The 25792-nt window shown below is 41.4% G+C and overlaps 1 protein-coding gene across 2 annotated transcripts in view; it reads left to right on the top strand.

Annotated features, from left to right (window-relative positions):
• The window catches only part of hecw1a (HECT, C2 and WW domain containing E3 ubiquitin protein ligase 1a), a 97758-nt gene that overhangs the window by 21963 nt on the left and 50003 nt on the right, over window positions 1–25792 (top strand). For both annotated transcript variants that reach the window (XM_080864539.1, XM_080864540.1), the window contains 3 exons: window positions 9766–9860; window positions 14968–15043; window positions 17066–17235. In XM_080864539.1, the coding sequence (XP_080720665.1) occupies window positions 9766–9860; window positions 14968–15043; window positions 17066–17235 (341 nt within the window). The remainder of the gene's footprint in view (window positions 1–9765; window positions 9861–14967; window positions 15044–17065; window positions 17236–25792) is intronic.

The raw sequence follows: 25792 nt of genomic DNA, 5'->3' as shown, positions 1-25792 counted from the left end.
CTGCCTGCATTTTAAAGCTGACCTCACTGTTGGCTCTAACAGAAAAGTTAACGTTTATGATCGTAGCAGGAATGACCCGCACTCGGCAGTGTGAGGCGAGTCTTTATTTACAGTGTGCTTTTCAGTACTGTTGTGCTTTCACCGGCAGCTTTTCAGCTCCTCAGTGCTTGGCAGCTCCTTCCTCTCACTACTACCACCTCGCTTCTTCTCTGGCCCCGGCACATTAGTGATGCTTTCCAATCGTGATGACCAGCCTCCCCTGAAACCACACCCTAAACCCTCTCCTCCACCCCCTCCCCTGCAGCTGAGCCACCAACCACTTCCCACCACAATCATCCTGTGCACATCTAACTGTAGCCTCTCATCCATCTCTCATCCATCATTCACCCTGCTCCGTCCGTCTCCAAATGCTTACATCCTCAGCTCTGCTCGCCAGTACTGAATTTTGCCTGTCCCACTCTGGATTTAACTCTTTACTTGCTCAGTTTAGTTCTCCACACTCAGTTCACCTGCTGTGCTGTACAGTCTGCAACCAGCCTGGTTCTCCATGGGTCCATAATCCACTCCATCCAAAACCCATTCATCCAGGGATAATGATTCCTCTAACCACAGTCTGCTAGCCTCTACCTTAATGAAAACAGATGGCTAATATCGGGTAGTTCCTAATAGTTGAATGGCTAATGTTAATGCGTTTGCTGGCCAGGTTAACATTTATAATAACTGTTTAATACGTCATTGTTTTTGAAAGGAGAGATTTACCGACCTCTGAAATTCCTCCTAAAGTGTAGCTCAGTGTAGCACATTAACGTTGCCGTTCTCAACTGTCAGCTGGAGAAGACAAAGATAGTGCAGTTGGTATTGAAATGGTATTGATACTATTGTAAATGAGTTTCTATATATAATTCAGAATAGATTTTTAGTATTGAATAATATCATGTTGTTATTGTTTATTTGTTTTTTTCGTTTGACAATCTTAGCACCGGCTAAAACAAACAAACGAGGAAGAAGGCCATGAACCAACCTGGCCCATTCGATTGGACTGCATTGTGATTGTGTTTTTAAAATAATGTGGAGATATCGGATTGAGGTCTTTTGAAATATAAAGTCTAAATGAACAAAGGACAGAGTGCACTGAGCCTGTGAGGCACTTAGTACTGTAATGGTATTACAGAGACACCAGCCACAAGTCCCATCATCAGAGTGAGGGAGAGATGGAGACAGAGCGAGCATGACAGCGAGAGAGCAAACGCAGGCAGACATTCATAAATGGCGTACAGTGACTCTGTTTAGGAATGTGGGAATTGTGCGTAGGAGTAAGAGAGATACAAATAACACAGAATACCCATATCACCATGAAGTCATGTAGGTGTTTCCACTCCCACTAACCTCTATTACACAGGAAGTAGAAGTCAATTTTTCCTGTGACTTCACCTTCATATGACTGAAGATGCTACGTTAATCTCTGAGACATCTGTTCAACTTACTCTGAAATGTATTCTCGTCAGCATGGAGAAGCCTCCAAAACAGCTAATTGAATACAAACTACATAGTTTACATGTAGATAGATAGATAGATAGATAGATAGATAGATAGATAGATAGATAGATAGATAGATAGATAGATAGATAGATAGATAGATAGATAGATAGATAGATAGATAGATAGATAGATAGATAGATAGATAGATAGATAGATAGATAGATAGATAGATAGATAGATAGAGTGCGACTGGTACTAACACATTTCTTTGTATGCCAGGGTTTTAACTCCTACAGCATTAGCCAAGCTTTTGCCCCTTAAGCTACAGCCAACATGTTAGCTGATATAACCAGTAGTTTATCTTCCTGTTAGCCATTTTTCATATAAATATATATGAAAAATGGCATATAAAAACATATAAAAACTGCTTAGTTTAGACATAAAAAACCCAAGACAAAACAAACGAATGTTTTGATTTAATATTAGGGCTGTACTCAGACATTTAATTACTGTGGTGTTCAGTGTTGCCAGCTTTTAGAGTTTAGCCTTTTCATATCAGTGTAGTGGATGGCGATGGAGAAAGTCTGTAGACAGTATCTTTACACTTTGCAACAAAGTGCTGCTTTCCTAACATAGGAAAAGCCCCCCGCTCTCTCTGTTGTGTTCATTTTCAGCAAGGCTTATCAGAGTGACAGAGAGCAGCTGTGCACAGTTTGACTGAACAGTAAGAGACCTTTTGTTGCTTTTAACTTTTTCCCAGAGTTATCATTTTACACATAAATATAAACAGAATCACAGCACAGCTATAACTGCTGTGTACAGTTATTTTGTTTTTGCTAATAACGCCAGCTTTTCAAGTAAGAAAGTACAGTTAGGAAGTCAGAGTATCTGCCCTGCTTGCTGTTGATCAGAGACCCATGTATATTAAATGCTTCTTTTTCTCCTTTGAGCGCTCTGCAGAGCGTCTGCTAAATGCAAACAGCTTTGAGTTGCTGCTTACTCTTTTAGGTATTTTCTAATCTGGCATTCTTGCTCTTGAGTGTAACCTTGTTCTAAACGCTCGACTAACCCTTATCGAGGTAAAAGACAAGGCTCACTCTTTCGAGGATGCCAGTGTTCACAGAAGACAGACGGTTTGCAAGAGGAGCGAAAGAGGCCATCTTTTACTCTTGCTGTGAATGTGGGTCAGTGACCACCTCCTAAGGGACAACCCACACTACGGTTTACATACCTGGGACTCTTTTGGTTTTAGACCTGAAGAAGCTGCTTGGATGAAAGTTGAAATGTCTTTAGAAAACACACAGAAGTGCATTCACCTTCTTTTCAAGCGCTTAAGACTACCATGACTTGGATTACTGAGAACCTACACAAAACGACCTCTTTGAGAGTGTTTTTCACTTGGATGGATGTTGTGAAGTGTTTTTCTTAAGCAAGGATGCAATCATCAATTTGTCTTCGGTTTTTCATTGTTTTCTGTATGTACGCAGTTATTTGTTATGGTAAAAGGACTGATATGTTCCTACTCTGAGCACTCAGAGTACTTTTTACTATAAGCCTCATTCACCCAGTCACACAGTGTGTTCAGTATGTTGCCCGAGGATAATTTGACATGCATACTAGAGGAGGTGGGGGGGGGCACCGACCTTCGATTGGTAGACGACGTGTTCCGCCTCTTAAGTAGAGTTGGATGTCTCGAGACTACTTTTACATGGTCTTGGTCTTCTCTTGGTCTCGACGGACTTTGGTCTTGGTCTTGTCTTGGTCTCGCTGTTTCGGTCTTGCTGTCTCAGATCGACATAGTGGTCGGGAGATTTGGAGTCAACAGTATCCATGACACACAATGTAACGTTCGATAATGTGTCATGCACAAGAGCATCAGCTCTAAGAGCCGTGCTTAGAGAGTGCTTTGTAGTGAATCAGAAGAGTCGACTCCCATTGAGCGAGAGCCGCTCCTCACTTAATTTCCTTTTGCTGCTCAGCTCTCACACAGTGGCTCAGCTATGCTCCAATTCTCCATATTGTGTCCAATCACATGCGAGGATATAGGATAATGTGAAAAACAGAGAGGGTGAGAGACACAACAGTCAAGTGGAGCGTGCGTCTGTCCTCTCAGTGAGTGAGTGAGACAGTAGACAGCGGTGAGGAGGGCTGTGCAAGTGCGTCGCAAAAACACATAAATATGCCTGACACCCGTAAACGAAGCAGCATCTGGCTGCAGTTTAAAGACTTTTTTGTCTTTGTCTTGGTCTTTGTCTTGGTCTTTGTCTTGGTCTCGTCTCGACTTTGTCTTGGTCTTAACTCGGTCTTTCTTGGTCTTGGTTTTGTCCTGGTCTCGATACCCTCTGGTCTTGGTATTGTCTTGGTCTTGGCGGTCTTGACTACTAGTCTACTCTTACGCCACAGATATTTGTCTTGAGGCCACTGTTGTTGGGATTTTGATGTGATACAAGTAAAAGTGATTTGAATTGAATAGCATTTTTACCAGAGGGGTGTAATTAGGGTTAACAAGCTGTGACAGTCTGGGAGAAATATTGATACCTAAAGGTCTGTGAAGGTTCTCAGTCATCCAGGTCATCGTAGTCTAAGGAGCTTGGAAAGAAAAGCGTCTGGACTTCTTTGAGTTGCTTGAAGACGTTTCACCTCTCATCCGAGAAGCTTCTTCAGTTCTAAGGGGCAAATGGTGGAGAGTCCCAGATTTGGTTTCCCCCCAAAGAGGGACAAAGGACCCCCTGATGATCCTCTACCTAATCACATGAGCCAAGGTGTGAAAGCGGGTGTGGGTCCCAATCAGCCAGGGTTTCGGGTGAGCTCATTGTGAAACCTGGCCCCACCCTATCATGTGATTTCCTGAGGTCAGATGGCCCAGGATGTGAGTGGGCGTTAAGGTGTCTGGGAAGGGATCTCAAAACTGGATTATAGATGGCAGAGAGTTGGTGTCGTCAACCACCGCCTCTGTTCAAAGATGGTCGCTCACAGTGGACATAGATGCTTCTTTCACTCCTCTTTCAAACCATCTGTCCTCTCTGTCCAAAATGTGAACATTGGCATCCTCGAAAGAGTGTCCTTTATCCTTAAGATGAAGATGGATGCTGAGTCTTGTCCTGTGGAGGTGGCTCTTCTATGTTGTGCCATGCGCTTGTGAAGTGGCTGTTTGGTCTCTCAGCATACACCACAGTTAAGTTAAGTTTAGGAGTTTTGTCTTTCGGGTGAACCAGTTTCTGTCTGAGTGTGTTGCTGGATGATACCTAAATATTTAATTTTGACAGTGTGAAGTGGGATGAAATAATGATCTCAGACATCTTCAGAATGAATAACATTATTCTAATTGTTCCAGTGTGTTCATTAGTTCATTCATTACCTGAATGTTTTTTTCAACATTTCAGCTTTCATAGAACTACCATGCTTTAACTAGCCATTAACATAGGTACTACAGTATAGAAAGATGGGCTGAAAGTAAGACATTGCAGTCATTTGTAAGTTTTTCCCAGTTTCAGAATTGTCAGAATGCATGTTTCAGGTGACAAGAACCCAAGTTACTTGGGGTTCAATCAAAGATGGATTTCTGATTGGCCTAACATCAATAGAAGTCATCAGTAAAACTGTCTCTAATGTCAGGAGTGTCATGGCGAGGAACGCTGGTGTATTTATGAAACGGACCCAAAAGCAGACACAGGAGAAATGAACTAAGGTTTAATAAAAAGTGAGCCTTTATTGTGGCTGATAACATAAAGAGGCAACAAGGCCAAACAAGGGAAAACCTAAACTGAAACCTCCACTGGAATAAACTAAGATTAACAATGAAAACTGTGACAACAAAATGAGCAAGAACCTAGATGTGAAACATGAACATGGAACGGTTTGGGATAAGGGGGGTTGTACTGCACTGGGTGAAAAATGATTTAAGTGACAGGAAGCAATTTGTGAAGCTGGGTGTCCATTCCTCATCATGCTTAGACATTGCTTGTGGTGTTCCACAAGGCTCTGTACTGGGTCCAAAATGATTTATTATTTATATAAATGATATTTGTAAGGCATCTGATATATTAAAATTAGTATTATGTGCAGATGAAATAAAAAAAATTTGTTCTGGGGGGAATCTAAAGGAGCTGCTGGATACAATTACTTCAGAAATGAAAAAATGGTTTAACAGGAACAAACTATCGCTAAATCTAAGTAAAACTAAAATAATCTTTTTTGGGAATTCCCTTAGAAGTGCACAGGTGCAGATTCATATAGATCATGTGGAAATTGAAAGAGTACTTGAACATACGTTTCTTGGTGTGATTATAGATGATAAATTAAACTCGAAGTCTCATATAAATCGTATACATAACAAAATTTCAAGAAGTGTTTCAATCTTGAGTAAAGTAACACACATTCTGGACCACAAATCACTCCACAGTCTCTATTGTTCGCTGATTGCACCGTATTTGCATTAGTGTGCAGAGGTTTGGGGCAATACTTACAAATGTTTGCTAACATCAATGTTTATATTACAAAAAAGGGCCATAAGGATAATCCATAAAACAGAGATCATACAAATCCACTACAATTTGAGGGAGGAATTAAATTTAAAACATCCTCGTATCCGTACAACATTAAAAAGTTTTTGCATCTCTGTGTGTGGAGTGAAGCTGACTAAGTAAAGATATGAAGCAATGTCCAAGCATGGCGCAGTTTAAAAAGCCGTTTAAGGATTTGGGTTTTGCAGGGCACAGAAACGAGGTAGAGATTTGATAGGGTGTCCTTGTCCAATACTTTCATGTGTGTGCAGGTGCACGGGCATGTTGGTATGGGTATATATATCTGTAGGTTGTGTATCCTTTGAGGTGTTACTGGGGTTATTGAAAATATGTATATATGTGTATTTGTATATATGTATGTATGGATAGATAGAAAGATATATGTATAAAATAAATAAATAAAAATACACGTAACATATAACGTAATTGCAAGGAGGTATTTCTGTAGTCTATTGATTACTAGATAGTGGAAAAGGGGTGGGATTAAATAAGCTTATGCTTCTTCCTGCTCCTTTTTGAACATGAAACTTATATATAGCTCATCGTGGACTACAGGAGGAATGCTGACCCACATCCACCCATCCACATTAAGGGGACGGCTGTGGAGCGTGTGAGCAGCTTCAAGTTCCTGGGAGTCCACATCTCCGAGGATCTCACCTGGACGACCAAATGCTCCAAGCTGGTCAAGAAGGCTCACCAGCGCCTCTTCTTCTTGAGGACTCTGAGGAAGAACCACCTGTCCTCAGACATCCTGGTGAACTTCTATCGTTGCACCATCGAGAGCATCCTGACCAACTGTATAACAGTCTGGTACGGGAACTGCTCTGCCTCGGACCGGAAGGCGTTGCAGAGGGTCGTGAAAACTGCCCAGCGCATCGCCGGAGCACCACTTCCTGCCATAAAAGACATCTACAGGAAGCGGTGTCTGAAAAGGGCTGGGAAAATCATCAAAGACCCCAGTCACCCATCACATGGACTCTTCACCCTCCTGCCCTCTGGGAGGCGTCACAGGAACCTCCGGACTAAGACCACCAGGTACCGGAACAGCTTCTTCCCCACAGCTGTCAGACTCCTGAACTCTGCCTCCTGACATCTGACCCACGTTAAACTCATGGACTGAACATACACACACCCACAATGGACAACTGTACCCTCAAACACACAATAATAACATGGACTGAACCACCACTCACAACCACCAGCACTTTATATAGCCTCTGTAGAAACTATCTACACCCTCACTTATCTTAACTGCACTACTGTATAGCTCTGTGTAAATAATCATTCTGTACATTCAATAATCTTTAATCCTACAACTGTTTGCAACTTGCATAGTTCACATTTCTGTATAACTGTATATCTCAGATTCTGTAAAGTTATTTATTTCATATTCTGTATAGTTTTTCATATTTATATCCTGTTCATATCCTGTACATAGCTTGTACTCACTACAGCCTGTACATACTTATAGTTATAGAATATTCACAACATACTTCATACCGTGTACATTATAACATACCATAATAGACCCATTTCTGTAATATACTCACATATCTATATTATTGATAATATATATTGTAATATATCTATATCACTAAAGCACTTCTGGATGGATGCAAATTGCATTTCGTTGCCCTGTACCTGTGCATGTGCAATGACAATAAAGTTGAATTCTATTCTATTCTATTTGTAGTTGTGTTTGCTCGTTTTCCTTTTGCTTTGCTTTGTTTGTTTGTCTCTTTTTAATTCTATGTTGTTGTACTTTTTCAACATGTTCAAAATAAAGATTCAATCAATCAATCAACATGAGCATGAGCAGTAGCAAAAAACCTGACGAGACTTGACATGACAACAACAGAGGACCCGGCAAAGAACAGAAGGAGGACTTAAATACACAGAAGGGTAATAAGGGAAGTGGACATGAGGGGGAAAGTAAAACTAAGCACCGTGAACATAGAAACAAGAGACGTTCAAAATGAAACAGGAAACACGGAAAAACATGAACTGGGACAAGCAAGCTTGACACAAGAGACCGAGGGAGCGAGAGAGGGACACAAGGGAACGCTACATTGACGGGGAAGCATAGAAAAAACATAAACCAGACTAAAACTCGACCAAGACAAACTAATAATAATACTAGAACTAAACATTATCTCATAAGACATCAACAATACAGAATAACACAAAAAGCTGGGACTCAGCCTCTGATAAGGAGTCGGGAGAAAAGGTTTTACGTCGTGTCCTAAAAGCAGCAGTACTCTCAGTCACCCTGAAAATCTTCTCCAGTCAGAAGCTGAGACTTACAGTGTCCACTTATGCTGACCACTTTAACTGGTTTCGTAATATGAAGGTTGCAATGCATGCAGGGATTTGGTAATTACATAAAATGGTAAACTGTAAATGAGAATTTAAGGATTTTGTCACTCAGTAATTTTTATCATTTTACTGTATTTCTAAAAACACTGAGGTTTGAATTGTTGGTTGCACAAAATGAACACCAGTAAGTAATGGTTTCTTTGGAGTCTGCTTTTTTCACCATGTTCTGTATTTTTAGAAACAAGCAGTCATTAGAGAAATGGTGATGGTAGTCTGAATAATTCATGTGGAAAATGATCCCCTGTTTGCAGCTGGATACCAACTGGCTCAAAAGCAACAACATCAACAACAGTAAAGTCCTGCTTTTCTATTAATGTACGAGCCATAAGAACCTAATGATAGTATGTGTTACAGACAATTACAGAGCCACAGCATATGTTTACTTTAATTATTTTAAGTGCATTTTCCAGATTCTAGCCATTTGCGAATACTTTCTCTCCCACACGTCACTCAGAAGCCAAACGACTGGAATAGTTAACATGAACTAAGCTTGCATGCGGTCTTGCTGCTCCCTTTTCCTTGTCAGAGCATCGAGTATGTTTGAGACAGAGCAGAAAAACATGGAGCTTTAGTATGACCTTAATCTGCTTGTGTGTGTCCCCCAAACGCACACACATACAACCCAAGCCCTGTCCTTCTCTTGTTTCTCAGTAGCCAGCAAGTGATTTGTCACTGCTGTCACTGAATAGTTAACAAATAAACTAATTTAAACAGATAAATGTTTAGTTTTATACACGTACATCCAAACCAAATCTCTTTTTTCATAATCAGAGGCTGCCTCTGGGTTCACTTCGGCACAGATCCAAGCAGGGACCAGGCTGACCAGCAGAGTTTACTTTACCACTTTGCACAGGCCTACACTACAGAAATCTAAAGTCTGTGTTCTTCTGGAGCTTACCTGGCAAGGCAAAGCACACGAATTCTCAAACCCCAGTTCAGGAAAACTTCACTCAGAGATTCTGCGTGTGTCAGCTGGGTCCAGCTCACTACTTAAAGCAGGGGTGTCCAACTCCAGGCCTCGAGACCGGTGTCCTGTAGGTTTTAGAGGCCTGGAGTTGGACACCCCTACTTTAAAGGGAAAATTGATTAGACTGGGAGCACATGTGCTCCCCATCTCTTCTCCTGAAGCTGAGCCAAAATCTACAACCCTCTGCTGCAAGATGTTATAGTTATCTCCAATAAATGACCATGTACAACTGGAAATTGAATGTAATTGTGTGATTCATTTAAAAACACCTGTTAGATCGTCTCTCTGATCGGAATTAAAGATGTTTTTAAATCCTTCTGCAGCAACCATCACTACCAGATTCTATTCATATATCTTGTATTGTATTTTATGCATTGTGTTTTTTCCCCATCATCATTAATCCCATTTTTTTCTCCACAGCTGAGACCCAGGTCTGCTTCAGGTACTACCATGGTGTCACTGGGGCACTGAGGGCAACCACACCCAGTGTAATCATCAAGAAGGGCTCAGCGCCTGTGAGTCTCTCATCACTTTATCTCCTTATTGTGACCCATGCAGCTTTGTGGAGATTCTCACTCAGTGTCTCGTGGCTCGCTGGGAATGACAGTTCGGTTTATTCATTAGCGCTTACTTCCATCGGTTAGGTCAGTCATTCAAGTTTTAAGAGAAGAGACAAGCTGCTCTTAAAATAAGTTAGCTGCAGTTGCACCTATGCTGAATGAACTTGATCCGCTGAGTACACTTGCATCTGACATGTCTTAAACAGACTGCTTTTACAGTTAAACCCCAAACAGAGGTTAAACAGCACGGAGTTGATTTGTCCCTTTAACACTTAGCAAATACGGAGAGATGCTTATTGGTATAGACCTTATCGCAGTACCCAGACTTTAGTGTCATGGGAAGGTCATGGTGATAGAAGGGTGTTATAGACAAGCAACACAGTAATTATTAAAGACAGATTTTAGCCTTGCAGTGTCCACCAGTTGAGCTTTTTAGGGTTAAAGGCAAGGGCTAGGGTTAAACTCAAATTACTCCTTTACATGAAGTTTTCACCTATCCAACTGGAAATTGTTTGACAGAAGAACAGTGAGGCCAAAATGCACGTAGGAGACTTAATTTGAAAGCTGTCGTTGTCTAGTTCCTGAAGCTTATTTACCATGAAGCTAATGCTAACCAAGCCTCTTAAATGGGAGAGGGGAGACAGTGTCACTGTCGAGGGCTGGAAGCAAGCCGACACAGCTCATACTTTACAACTTGAAGGTTATAACATTCTCATATTACTGCCAAAAGTATTTTCCCATTATGAACAAAATGTTTGAAATGATAGTTGAAAGAGAGTCCTTCAAACTATTTGAGTTTGTAACCTTTATTGAGCTTCATTTATTTGTTGATTGCTGTCCATACATCCACTTTAGGATGCTCCAAAAATACTGTAGGCAAGAAGAAATACTTGCAGACCAAATGACTCAACCTGTGGTTAAAATGCATCTCTTAATGTTGCTAACTCTTACAAACTGCCTTTTTAGCAGAGGAACCTCACCTCGTATTTGATATTTGCTGTAAGAAAGGCACATCTGTTCAAGCTTCTTCAGATCTGTGCACTAAGTGACTTTTCAAGGTGTAAATCTCATGCTGTCAAATAGTGCGTGAACACTGTATAAGCAGTAATTATGTAGAAATGCAGTGTTTTTAACAATCCTATTATTCATCAGTGTATCACACAGCATTGTCCTAAGGCCTGTATCAGTCAGTTGCTGTCATCAAGAGGGTGCCCGACAGGGTGATTGGATTTCCATGTTTCCCTTCCCATTCTGCTGCTGTGGGACCCTGGAAATGCTGATGGCCCTAGAACCTGATCTGTACTTGCTTCCTGAGGACAAAGGAATAAAAATAACCACCACAGAAAAAAGACAGGAAGGGAGGGAACAAGTAGAGAGAGCAGAAATCCTGTCCAGTTCAGGTAAGTCATTCAGGTATTTGGAGACAAGTGCTAATGCGGCTGGAGCCTCCCACATCACAAGAAGAAGAAGGAAAATAATTGGAGACGAGAAGAAAGGACATGGAGAGCCGGGATAGCATTACAGAGTGAATCGTCTGAGCTTGTTTACTGTCGCCAGTCAGAAACTGTCAGATGCAGCAGAGAGAGAAGACATTGTGTTTGTTTGTGTATGTGTGTGATGGATGGCATGTGTCTCCAGCTGGGGCTACTGTCTCCCAGTCACCCTAACAGGAGCGGTAGGAGGACAAGGCTAGGCTGGATAACATGGGTAACTGTACATATCTATTCCAACCTGTTCATGTGTTTCCTTTCTGTTCATCTCTTTGGTTTACTTGCATCAGCTTAATAGACGTGTCAAATTGATTGTGATGCAGTAAACATAGAGTCAGCTTATCATTGTCATATGTAGATCATTGTCTGATCTATTATGCACAAAACCTAGCCAGTGGTTAAAAAAATGTATTACAAAAAGTAGGACATTTGCTTTTGGTCATTTTTTTCTTTGTTGTAACAATGGCAATAAATCTTATACCTAAATGGTAAATAGTGCTTTTCTACTTTTTCTGAGCGCTCCAAGCATTCATGGGTTGAGCAGCGCAATTGAGTATGTGGGTTATACCCATGAAAAATCTCCCAAATCTTGTGTTCTGGTGCCAAACAGCTCATTCTGCTATTGACTCTTGCTTGGTGTTGTTCATTTGATTGGAAGATTGAGGTTCGAAGAGACAAGAAACACTGGTACTTTAAGAGCTTTTGTCATAAGAGAGAAATGCTGGTTGAAGAATGGGATAGCGGTGTGTAACCAAGCCAGAGCAAGACATGGCAGGCTGTTGGAGCCGTGCATGGTTCTTTCTCATGCTGCTGAGGACCTTATTCATTTAAAGCATTTTCCTTACAAGCCTGGCACTATTTAAGAGGAAATAAACAGGCTTTCCACTGGTATAAGATTTATTGTGAAGAAGCATTGTTACAACAAAGAAATTGACCAAACATAAATTTCATTAGAAGTTTATTTGATGATGCTGTAATGCTGTGCTTTAGCATCGCATAGTTTTATTTAGCCTTACCTGAGACAGGTCATCAGCAAAAGCTCTCCTTGGACCACTGTCTTAGACAAGAACTGGGATTCTCCAGGTATAGCCTTGTACCTACTGCCATAGCTTCGACATGGTAGCAGAACAGGAAAGGAGACAACATGTGTGTCTCTTTTCCATTCCTGAAAAGAACTTTTGATTCGTTGTCCTTGGAGTACTCTGTATGTCATCCCTTTGTAGGCCTGGCTGCTTTCTCATGGTTATAATGCTGATGTGTAGAGGGAACAGTTTTCCTGCGTGGTTAGTGGAGGACCCTGTCTTGCAAAAACTAGCAGAGTGGTCCCAGAGGTAACAATCAGTCAGCTCTTTCTGTTAAAGAATATCTTGCCTAGGACAGATAGTGGTGCTCTTTTGTTGATAGCCTTTCTTTGGCAGCTTAATGAGATTACTACCTTTCTATTCTTAAGCAGAGACCTACTCGATTATACTCGATTGATGAATAAACTACAAAACCAAATCACCAAAAAAAAACACCAAACATGTCCAAATATGGTTACTTTTGTCTCAAAAAAGAAAGCAAAAGTGATAATGCTGAAGCTTCAGAAACCAGTGGGTGACTATATAGTGGTTATGTTTATCATCTGGAGTCCCAGAGCAATAGCTTTGTAACTCTTTCCATACTGATGCCAGTGACTTTGTTTCTTAGATGTTCTTGAGTTTCTTTAGGTCGCGACATGAAGTGTTGCCTCCACCCCCCCCACCACCAGCAGAGTCCAGCTAAAAGATAAAACACATTTACTTCAACGCTTCTCCATTTATGAAATGCACTGTCAGAGCAACTTCCTGGGTCATTTTCACTGAAGTGCAAAAAGCACCAGTCCCATAAAATGCAGCCAACAGATCAGCATTAGATGATGGCGTTCCCCGTCCACCCCCACCAGCCCTACTCTCAACGCTGAACTGACATAACCTACTTAACATTACCCTCCCACTCCCTGTCTCTCTGCTCATCCACGCTAACTGATTTAGCTCAGACTCAGACTTTCCGTCTTCAAAGGCAGTGGGTGTATTAAAATATCTTAATACCAGGGTGTATCTGACCTGCAATCAGATGGGGATGCACTTTGTAAATGTAAGCTCTCTTTCGGGGTTGCAATGGTTGGAGAGAGGGGTACTGTTATTTCCATAGAATCAGTCTCGTCTTACATCATTTAAGATTCTTGCAACACTTGAAGGAAGCTCATGAATTATACATACTTTTCCTTTCTTTTATACTTTTAGTGTCTTAGTGTTTGGTCTTTCTCTGAAGTGGGTGGTAAATGATATAAAGGGCGCTACAGATGGATGCATTTGTCATTTGGTTTATCGTGAGATTAGACCCACTGCAGAGACCCATGGTGGCACTTCTCTCCATAACTGTACTCAGCAAGGCAGATTAGCATCTCATTAAAATGAATTGGTCTAAACATCTGTCATTTCCTTCATCCCTTTATCTTGTTGTTTTCTCTGCTGGAATTGTTTCTGTTGTTTTGTTTCCAGTCAGTTGCATAAGCACTGAGAGTGATGCAGCATTTTGTGTGTCGTTGTGGAAAATTCTGACAGCCTGACAAAAAAAAAAGCTTTTATGCAACAGAAGTGTAACTGTACATACAAAACTCATAAATCTGTGTAAACCTATGTTTCAGTAGACCTTGTCTTTATTTAAGTGTCCAGTTTAAGCACAGTGCTGCCTCCTGACTAATGCTTTAAACGTGGCAGCACTACTAAATTCTTTTTCCTTTGAATCCATAAGATCAATAATTATTTTGTTTCCACAGACTAACTATTTGATCAGCTTTTGTTTACTGCAACAAGACTGGGTCATATCATACTACACTATACAATGAAGAATTATCTGTTTGCCCAACCACCGAGGATGCCTCCTCAAACTACTGGTTGTTTATTTGAAACTGATCTGTCTCAAAGTGCGATAAAGAAAAGAAAACACTGAAAGAACTTGTATAAAGTATAATGTATAAAGAAGTGAGAGGTGGCTCAAGACTTTTGCACTGATCAGGACTGAGGTTAGAACTACCATCTACAGCCACACACAGCTGCTCAGCTGTTAACTCTTGTCATTTCTCAGCTGTTGTAGCATCAAGTGCTTGTGATATACAGATATTTTGTAAATTAATTCAACATTTTCTTAACCACATGCTCTAAACGTAGTAAATCCTTCTTCATTTCTATCCTCAGAAAAACAAAACTTATTTAACACAAGCTTTTTGACCTTAATAATTTAGTAGGAAACGGCTTGGATATCCTTACAATCCTCTTCCTATTGCTTTGGCATGTAAGGAAAGTCAAACATGGGTGCTATATGTTAAAGCAGATGAACGATGGGAGGCTTTACACTCCCCTCCATTTCCAGGATCATGAGGACAGAGTATTGATCTGAGCACGCTGTCGGCCTCACTGAAAGCGGAGCTTTAGCAAACACTGTTGAAATGAAGCAGGCCTAAACGCGCATGCATCATTACGTTTCTCTCACCGTGTTCTTTTTGTTTATGAACACCTATTAACTCTTCACATCTGTGTGTGTGCGTCCAGGTACTGAAGCCAGTGGTCAGTCCTGAAGTCAACCATGGACTGGGCAACAGAAGACTTATTAACTTTAACCTGTCAGGTAGGCTGCTTCACTTCAGCTACAGGACAGTGACTTGTGTGTAACTTTACTAATGTGTATATCCAAACTAGAATATATAGTAAAAGTTCAGCTTCACAAATCTGACATCTGGCTTCCTCTGCATTCCTGTGCCGTTTAACAAAACAGAAGATACACAGAACAGCTCGTCGTGAGAAAACAGTTTTACCAACTGCAGACACTCCACAGTTGCCTGTGAAGGTTAATAGACGGTTTAAATAAGCCGCTGCTACACCCTGAAGGTTTTGCTGGGAAAAGTCAGCCAGTGCTCAGCTGCAGAGAGAGAACAGCATGGTTGCACATCCCTGTGGCTCATCCTCTGGAGTGAGTACATGCAAAGTAATATCGATATAATCCAGGCAATTTGGAATAACTGGTTATGTTAATCCGAAGCATTTTGTTCATCACCAAGTTAACAGCTTTCTCAGCTAACGCCATTATGTTCTTGTGACAGTTCTGACAGAGGCTCATGCAGTACGTTAGGAACAATGTTTTTATGGAGGCTTTACAATTTCTAACAGTAAGTGACAGTCGTGCTGCAGTATGCAACGCATGCATTACTTCAGTCTTCAGCCACTGGAGCCAGTACAGTATCTCAGTATTTTCCAGAAAGCGGATTCAAAGTACTTGAAATGATACATTAAATCATTAAAAGATGTCATAAGACAGTCGTAGGAAGTCTGTCTGTGTCGCTGTTACAGTGCTCAGCACACTATATGACGTTCTTTCAGCACTAGTTTCTAGGATGATTTGAACTGGAATTACTGGACACTGCATCAGCCTAATAAAAGCTGCATTTTCACTGCACTCGTTTGCCTTTGGGTCCTCAATACTCCCACACTTGTTTTAGACCTGATGTTTCTAAACACTTATTGCCATCTCCAGGATTTCCAAGCTGAAGTTGGCTGAGAGCAGAAAGCTGTTTACTTGGTGTTCAGGATTAGTCACTAAGCTAACATGAATGTTAGCCTGTTGTTATTAGAAAATGGTAAGATTAACTTCAAAGTGTTCTTCCACATTATCTAGATTATATCTATATTCAGAAATACACATTACTTAGCATATACTGACTTCAGAGGATGAGCCACAGCATGTCTCTGTGCTCTCCATCTGCAGCTGAGCACTGCCTGATTTTTCTCTGCAGGGGAACCTCCAGGTTATGTAAATCATATATTACCTTCAAAGGCTACTGTGCAGTGTCTGTAACTGGAATGTCTGTTTTATTAGAAAGAAAAAATGGAATACAGAGAAAGCCCAGATATTCCAGTTTTCCACCACGGTTACATTTGTGAGTCTGTGCAAACCCCCAGGTGAGCCCGTGACCTTACGTTGATGTGTTAATGGTCTCGTGTCGAGGCAGTCTGGACTTGTTGTAGTGATTTCTCTGCTGCCTATTTGATGTTATTTTAATTTGGGGTAACTCAGACGTGTCAGCCCTCACTCCTTTCTGCGGTTATGTAATTCATGTTTTTTCCCCCTTTGTAGTTTAAGACCAGACTGGGCAGCCTGCTGTTTTATTTTTTCCAGAGTAAAACCTTTATTTGTGCTGGTGCTATAGAGGGGAAGTCTCCCAGCCGTCCATTTGTGCTGATTTTTAATTCTTAGAATGTTTTTAAACAATGTGTTTTATGCTCTGTCACACATCGAGTGTAAGCGCACTGTTGGGATTTAGCTAAAGAATAAATGTGGAAAAAGCCTCACTGTGGACTGCTGTGATGTAATTGTGCTGACGTGTAGATCAGTAAGGCTGAGGGTGGGCTAAAGCTGTGAGTGTTTCCAGGAGCACAGCAGGGATCAGAAACTGAACATGATCTCTTTATTCAGAGTAGTTTGTATATCTGTGGTTTTGTCTGGTGAGAATCTTTCTAAACGTATTTCCTCTAAAAATACTTAGTCTAAACAAGCTGTAGCTTTAACTAAATGAACATCGGAATCATAGACTAATAGAAACCAGACACACGTGTGTCTTCCCAATTTTACAAAACTGTGTGTGTGAATCTTCAGACCTCCAGGCAGTGGGACTGAAAAAGGGGATGTTCTTCAATCCAGACCCGTACCTGAAGCTGTCCATTCAGCCCGGAAAGCACAGCATCTTCCCGTCTCTGCCACACCACGGCCAGGAGAAACGTTCCGGAGTGGTCTGCAACACTGTCAACCCTAAGTGGAGCACAGAGGCAAGCCTTCGCAATTTCTCTCCTGTGTGTTGCTTGCATGCCATCTTTAGACTCTCAGAGTGTTTAAATGACAGTATCAGTATCCATCCTTGGCCTTTCCTGCAAAATGCAGGCTTAAAGCTGGAAACCTAAAGTCAATCACATGTTTTGAGTAAGTTTGACTTAACCAGGAGGAAATGTGCATTCTTTAAACAGTACACTACTTCTATCACCTCTGGCTTTAAAAGCAGCGATTAAACAGCATATTCGTAGATGCGTTTTGTTGGGAGCATTTCAAAGATGGAAACACCATCACCTGATCTACAGTCTAATCTTCAAAGATTTACTTCATAGAGATATTTTCGCTTGTTTTTATATTCCATTCTTTTTAGCTTTCACATGTCTCCATGTTTGATGGTATTCTCATCTAATGAATGCTGGCATAAAGGCATTGTTTCCTATTTAGACCAGATTGTGGTGGTTCATGCACAAGTACATGCTGTTTGTGTTTGTGATACAGACCAACTCTCCTTAGAGAATGTCTGCGTTAAACTTAAGCTTAGCCGCCAATACAGTGCATAACAGCAACAAGTGTTTTCTAGTGCCATGCTGTGAAAGATGGAAACAGCTTTCATTAAAGGCATGTAACGATCCCTTGTTTATTTGTGCTGCTATAGATTGGTGGTCTAATCAGGATATAGCCTGCCTCTTGCTGTATGACAGCTGGGATGGGCTTCAGCCTCCCTGACATCTTAAAATGGATGCTGCTAAACAGAAGGACCATTCAAAACAAATTGAGGACCTTATTCCTAAACATGGACCAGAAAACTGCACTAATTGTGTACAAATTATGCAGGAAACCGTCCCCACCACAGACTCAAACATGACAAACCTCTCATACCACCTATGCAAGAGTCAAGTGAAAGAATATAGAGATAGTTTACGGATGTGACGCAAAAGAGAGCCGTCAGATGCTCCAAATAAACCTTAGACTTAAACGTTAGAACAGGCTTTTCGCAGCACACCGTGTGATAAATACAAAGAAAACATATCTAAAAATATATAGTTTCATGCATCGGTCAAAACACTCAACTCCAGGTACACGACGCTCAGCGGAAAACACTTCACACAAGTCAAGTTGCCAGAGATTCACAGAATTTACAGAAAATTGACTATTTTGTGAATTATATTGTTATTGGCTGAGAAATGTTTTATATCGGGATATGAGATTTTGGTCACATCGCACAGCTCTATCATATCGGTGTATTTATGTTCCCAGCAGGTGCCCGAGGTCTTGTGACCAGGGCTTGCAGGCCAGCACACTAGATTAAAGAAACCGTGACAGAGCCTTTGTTTCTGTGGCTCCCAGACTCTGGAACTGTCTCCCGTTGAGTTTGAGATCTGCAGACTCTGTCAGTTCTTTTAAAAAGCTCATCTTTTTAAACGTTTTTTTTATGTTCTAGCTTCTGTGAAGCACTTTGTGATTTTATCTTGAAAGGTGTTACATAAATGCAATTTCACTTACTTATTTATAATTCATCCACACACACATTCACACACTGGTGGAGGCAGCTACAGTTGTAGCCACAGCTGCCCTGGGGCAGACTGACAGAAGCGAAGCTGCCATATCGCACCATCGGCCATCACCAGTAGTAGGCGGTAGGTGAAGTGTCTTGCCCAAGGACACAACGACCGAGACTGTCCGAGCTGGGGCTCTGACCAGCAACCTTCCTGTTACAAAACGAACTGCCAACTCTTTGAGCCACGAAAATTTAGCATTACTGTAGTGATAATAGGAACTGTGAAGCTTCCAGTGACAAAATGTCAGAATGTTATACCGTTTCCACATGATGTTATTTTTTGCTTTAAGTTGTTATTAATGGATTTATGAACAAGGCTACTGTGTGTAACCCCAGAGGAGTATTAGAGCTACAGAGAAGCTGTTTGACCACAAGGAGACACAAAGTGTCTCAAGAACTGATACAAAGGCACCCAAATTACAAAAACAAATAAAAAAAGGATTGTGCAATTGTAAAAACAGGCAAACATACAAGGGAAATATGACCAGAAACCGCAGAAGGCAGTGAAGAAAAATGTATGCAGTTAAATGCAGAACGACTGCAAATAAGCAAAAAACAAAACAGGAACTGGATGGAAGTAAAAATAGATTTTAAATGAACACAAATGGATGCGAATGGGATGTTCAGAATGTCTGCAGAAAGACACGAAATCATCATTACTGGATGGCATATAACACGAAAGACAATAAAATCATTAAAAAAACAGTGAAAAGAGACAGAAAACCAGTATGAGAAGAGTCAAGTCTGTACAATCAGAAGCAAAATGATTCTGAAAAAGCTCAAAGGTTTGAATCACACTGACTTCACATAATCATTTCTTCTTTTTTGTGGGAGAAACTATTTCCAAACATGCACTAAGTTTAGTCAACCTGCTATTTTCAGATAACTAAATGCTTCTGGTCTTATTTTCAGTGATGTTTGAAGAAATGTAGCCTGAAAATCTGTTAGTTTGGTTGAATCATGACGGGTAATACAATAATAATACAATGAGCAAAATTTAAGTTATTCAAGCAAATTCACTGTCTGGATGGTGTACCACAAAAAAGTCAGGAAAATAAATTCTATTAATCATTAATATTATTAATGACTTGTGGCTATGTGGTTAACACATCCACCTTATACATAGAAGATCCTAAGTAAGGAGACGAACCCAGTGTCATGGGGTCAAGTGAGGCTAATGTCTCAAGGTTAGCATCAGGAAGGGCGTCTGGTCTAGAATCTGCACCAACTCAAAGCTGTGGATACATCCACTGTGATGACCTCTTAAAGAAGCAGTTGAAAGTACCAATGGTAAATATAAAATGGTAAAGGGCCTGTATTTGTACAGCGCTTTACTTAGTCCCTAAGGACCCCAAAGCGCTTTACACTACATTCAGTCATCCACCCATTCACACATACTGGTGGTGGCAGCTACACTGCAGCTGCCAATGTTAATAATAAACATTTTAGTTCTCTGAAAATCATCCAAAAGGCCCCAAATCAAAAACATGGTGAAGTCCAGCACCTGAATTAGCAAAGGTGAAGCATGGCCAATACCAGCTGGCTCCAACTGTCACATGACACTGTGTGGCAGGCAGAAGGTGAAACCCAATACAGGACTCTCAAGACGAGAGTTTAACTCTGACTAGACAGAAACCAGGAACTGACTGTGTGACTAATAAGCTGGAAGCAGCTACAGTTATACAGCTCACACAGGGCACACAGCAAGCAGGACGACACAACAAAACAAAAACAGAAGCAAACTGAGGGTTTAAATAAAGATTAGGCCAGAGTGGAGAAACTTGGGGAACACAGCTGAATAGAATCAAAATTCTCTTCATTCCCCAAATTGTCGTATTATATAATTTCTCTTATTGTTGAAACAACAGAAGCATTTACAAAGCAAAATGTCCTGCTGCGCCCCGTACAGCACCAGAAAGGATAGTTAGGGTGAAATCAGTGTAATCCATGAAAATCGTGTTTGCTTTGTGAAAAGCAAAAGCACCTAATTATTGTAGACTTGCTGGAAATTACTCTACAATCTGTTGTGGACAAAGCAAATGAGCGGCATAGGAGGAAAACAGAACACAAAAAATGTAAAAAACAAAATATGACGTTAATGTTAAAAGAGTCCGCTACATTTAATTTCCCCACTCGTGCAAAATATATTATGTTAAATCTGTTTGTTTGTTTTTTAGATTCATTCCTTTGTTTTTGTATCCAGACATCACAAGCAGGGAGTAGCTCTAACAGAGGAACTGATTATATGCCCTTGTTACGACCCGGCTCAAAAGCCACAACATAAAAAAGGAGACGAATACCAGAGTGTCGGTGAGCAGAGGTTTTATCTTAAAATGGAAAACCAGGTTGGCTAAAATGGCTGGTGCCACCGAGGCAAAGACAAGCGAGCTCTCTGGGAAGCTTGCCTCAGGTATGCTTTTATCCACACCTGACTAGGTGTGGATAAATGAGGTAGCCAGATATTTGACATGGTTTAGGGACTGCATTGTGAACAATACAAAATGTGAATAAGCAGTAACCATTGTTTCAATAGGAGATTATAAATGAGGTGATGCCAATCAGCACTGTTCTGTGCTTAAGCTTCTACATGATCTGGAATAGAACAGGCATAACTATGCTGTGACCCTGTGATTTGTGCACAAGCTCCACTGATCGCAGGATGTCCTGTGGCACAGTCTCTATCTTTATTATGTCCCTCAGGAGACTCATACAGAGATTTAATGTGGTGTCCCAGTTGACAGCATCCACTCAGCTCTAAGTCACTTTCCTTTTTCCAAACTGATCCCATTTTGAGCGAGCTGCTCAGCTTGCTTGGCAGTGATGTACTGTGTCAACTCTAATGGAACATGCTGGCTCATCCAGCAGACTTTCCATACTGCAGTCCAGCACTGCGCTGTATGAGACACAATTTTGAATCAAAACTGAATGTTTAATATGGCTTCCTGTCTGTAGAAGCAGACTCTGTTGTTTACATAAAGGTGTGCAATTCTCTGTTAACAGATAATTGTGTTTTAAAATGAAGCCTGATTAAACTAGAGCAGAAGCAGAGTAAGAAACCATTAGTAACAATTAAAGGTTGAACTAACGGCTAAAAAGTCAGGCGAACAGAGGTTGACCTGAATGTAACGGATTTAACGTCCAAGTCAATCAACAAAACAGGCTACAGAACATATACAATGGCAAGTAATAAACTAGGGATGTAAGCAAAACAGCAAACAATAGAAGAAGGATAGAAGCAAATGACATGAGCGAACACATGTAACTAACAGTAACTTCCAGGCCATGGCTAGCTGCTCACAAAAATCCACAGCTTCCATGAATAATGCTTTTAAACAGATCCAACTAACTGTGGAGGAACTGAAGAAGTAGTAGACAGGAATGGAAGTCAAGATGAAAAACAGGTGGAGGACCCAAGAGCAAAGAGCCTACAATACACAGTTAAAACACTGAAAAGAACTGAGGGCTGTAACAAACACTGGCAAGTTAGCACAATGACACTGGAAGATTGTGATTATCTACCACTAGACGGAACTAGGCAGTCCATCTGCTTGATGAACTGTTCTTGGGTCAGGATTGTTAGCTAATGGCACCAGCGCAAGAGCGAATGTTGTAAGCACTGTGTGAGGAAGTAGAAACATACCCCTACATTCACTTGAATTTCACACCTAACCTGGTGTCTAATGTTCTGTTGCCTAGCGCTTTAACAGTGACACTGTTCATGTCTATAAAACTGATAATTGTTTCCTGGCAACAGAAAAAGAAAAAAAATGAATTAAGGTGTTTGTAAGAATCTTCTTATTGCAGATGTTCATCAGGGGAAACAAAGACTTTAGATGCTACTGGAAAACTTTGGACCCTTCTACTCTCTCCAGAGGTGCAAGAGATTGCCCAGGAATGGTGGCACTAGACAATGGATTTGTCAGTAGGCAGTGGTTTCATACCTATAGATCTGTAGATCTATCACATGGCAGTTTACACCTGTGAGAAATAAACCAACTTTGTAGTACAGAAACCAAAGTTACCTGGATAAGACAGTACAGGCCTCAGGACAGGAGCCCAGTTCATCAGTCACATTAAAGTGGGACGATTAGCCTGCCTGACCAGGCAAGATTGCTAATTTTGGCTTGATTCTAATCAATTAACAAAAAACTGAGATTAAGGTAATTAATCTGGCTGCTGTCCGTTTGCCAGCTCCTTAACATTCACTGTTTTATAACCACTCACTTTAAATACAGTGGACAGCCCAGTGAACCTGCTCTGTATGACCTTGTAGGGATCAATGGCCTGATGTCGAGACGCTTCAGCTCCTCCTGCGTGGTGGATTTGTGGTGCTGAAATGAAAAGAGCATTTTTTTTGGCTTGAGGTGAATGTTGTTGTGATTTGGAGCTGTACAAATAAAATAGAATAGAATTGCCTTTTTTTTTTGTGAGACTCAACCTCTGTACGCTGTCAATCAGAGATGAACCTAACCATGGTGGTGTTATCGGTAGACTTGACGATGACGTTGGTTGGTTTACAGTCATAAGTGTACAGGGTGTACAGAAGGGGGCTGAGAACGCCTCCCTGCGGGGATCTGGTGCTGAGTGAGAGTGGGGGAGAGAGGTGGGGCTGACTGAGTGAGGCCGGTTGGTTAGGAAGTCTTTGATCCAGGAGCAGGTGGCAGCGGGATCTGAAGGTGGTCCAGTTTGGTGGTGAGGATGTCTGGGTTTATAGTGTTGAACACTGAGCTGTAGTCCACGAAGAGCATCCACATTTAGCTCTTCCTGTTCTCCAGATGGCTCAGCAATCTGTGAAGGGTGATGGTGGTGGCATCCTCCGTGGACCGAGTTGCTCTGTGAGCAAACCGGTGGGGGTCAAGGGAGGGGGGTGGACAGTCTGTCAGAGCTGGGGGGCTCTGGCCTGGTAGTTGGTGAAATGCAGAAGGCAGCTGTGAGCTCAGCCTAAATCTTTAACATATAACTCTGAAAGATGACAGACAAGGAGGGCTGAATTATGTGAAATTTAGAGTCAAGGATTTGTGGGATTCTTATTTAAAAATACATGAACCGCAGCCCTCATAGCGCTGATAAGTATAAGCCTAATGGATGGATGAATGACCCAGAGCAACTTTACTCTCTACTCTAAAATACAGTACATTCAGTATATACAGTAACTATATATACCTTGATGGCGTTGTTTCCCTTTGAACTTGGGTTCTATGAGCTATTTCTGCTGTGATAAAACAGGTAATTATTTACACGATACCCACATTACCCCACATCCACCTCCCGTCCATCCTGTGCAACCCCACTGGCACCTTCCTCTGCCTGCTCTTGTAAATGATTCACTCGTTCTCCATTTAATCCTCCTCATTTATCTCTCTGCACTAGGGATGGGTACCGGTGTCCGGTGCCATGATGGCACCAGTTCTGACATAAACGGTAGTAAGCAGACCGAAAAGCAGCGCACATTTCGGTGCTTTATTTCGGTGCTTTTTTTTCCTGAGCTGTGATACACTTCTAGCCAATCATTTTACGTTTCCGAGGATAGTAGGCGGGTCCAGGTACGTACGTTCAGTTAGAGCAGAGCTACAGATTAAAAATGCCCAAGGCGAAGCGGTCAAAAGTCTGGCTGTACTTCACAGCAAAATATGCAAACTCAGCAGCCTGCAACAAGTGCTTTAAGCTGATACTGTGATACTGTCAAAGGAGGTAACACCTCAAATCTGATGAAACACCTGGCGACGCATAGCGTTTTTTTTAAAAGCCCAGAAATGCGCCGTATTTGATAGCTTGCTGCGAGACCTCACACCGAGCGCATCTACTGCGGGTGTGGTGCCTGTTATCGGACCCGGAGCAACATCCCCCAAGAACCCGAAGAGGAGAGTCCTGGCCCCTAGCCCTGCCAGTGTAGCAGAAATGATGAGGATGATGATGCAGCAGCCGTTCTTCTCTGCGTGAGTAGCTTAATGTTGTTCGTGTGTAATTTACGTTGAGTACACTAACCACGTTATTAAATTAATGCATGTAAGGTGAACTAGCAAACATCATCGTAGCTACATGCGGCTGTCCTCTTGTTTGATGGCAGATACTCCCTTCACCCTGGCTAAAAAGGCTAAAATGACCAAAGAAAAAGTGGGAAACAGCTGAACATGAGAGGTTTTTGGACAAAGTTTGTGTTTTTTCCATTGTTTAAGCACTGCTTCCAGCCAAGAGTGATACCATATATGCCCCATAGATGCAGAAAAGGCTAACATTGTTATCTTTTTACAAAAAACAGCTGAGCATGAGAGGTTTTTGGACCAATTTTGTGTTCTCCATTCTTTAAGCACCGGTTTGAGCACCGTTTGAGCACCGGCACCGTTTCAAAAGTACCGATTTGGCACCGGTATCGGATAAAACCTAAACGATACCCATCCCTACTCTGCACACAGATTTCCACAGCTAACTCTTTTTTTCCCGGTTTTCATTTTCCTGCATTTGCCACTTCATTTTATCCCATGCAGTCAGATCCATTTTACATTGTTCTGCTCTCATTTCTTGAGTGAATATGTTTTTCCTTCTGTCCTTCCCACAAAAGAACTATCAGGGACACACAAGAACACAGTGAGTGAAACAGATTGGAAAAACAGCAGCCAACATGATCAGCACTTTAGTCATTGTCTGAGACACTGGCAAGGGTAGCAAAGCAGATAGAATGTAATGTAGCAGCCACAACACATGCACACGCACACACGCACACACACACACACACACACACACACACACACACACACTAATCCAATCAAACTTTAGTGTCACCCCTTCAGGTTTCATTTCATCATGTCCAACTGGACTTGCAGGGAAAAGGAAGTTGTAGCCTGGAGCTTCCAATCACCTAAACACACATGGATATACAGAGACTTGGCTAAGATATTAAGAGAAGGAAAACCCAAAAATGTAAAATCTGCTGCTGAGAGAGAAGAGGGAGAATAAGTGTATATGGATGGTACTTTACAAGAACACAGCACCGAGCAAAA

This window comes from Rhamphochromis sp. 'chilingali', assembly GCF_963969265.1.
Source record: "Rhamphochromis sp. 'chilingali' genome assembly, chromosome: 18".
NCBI lineage: Eukaryota > Metazoa > Chordata > Actinopteri > Cichliformes > Cichlidae > Rhamphochromis > Rhamphochromis sp. 'chilingali'.
This window is presented reverse-complemented; position numbering and strand designations above follow the sequence as displayed.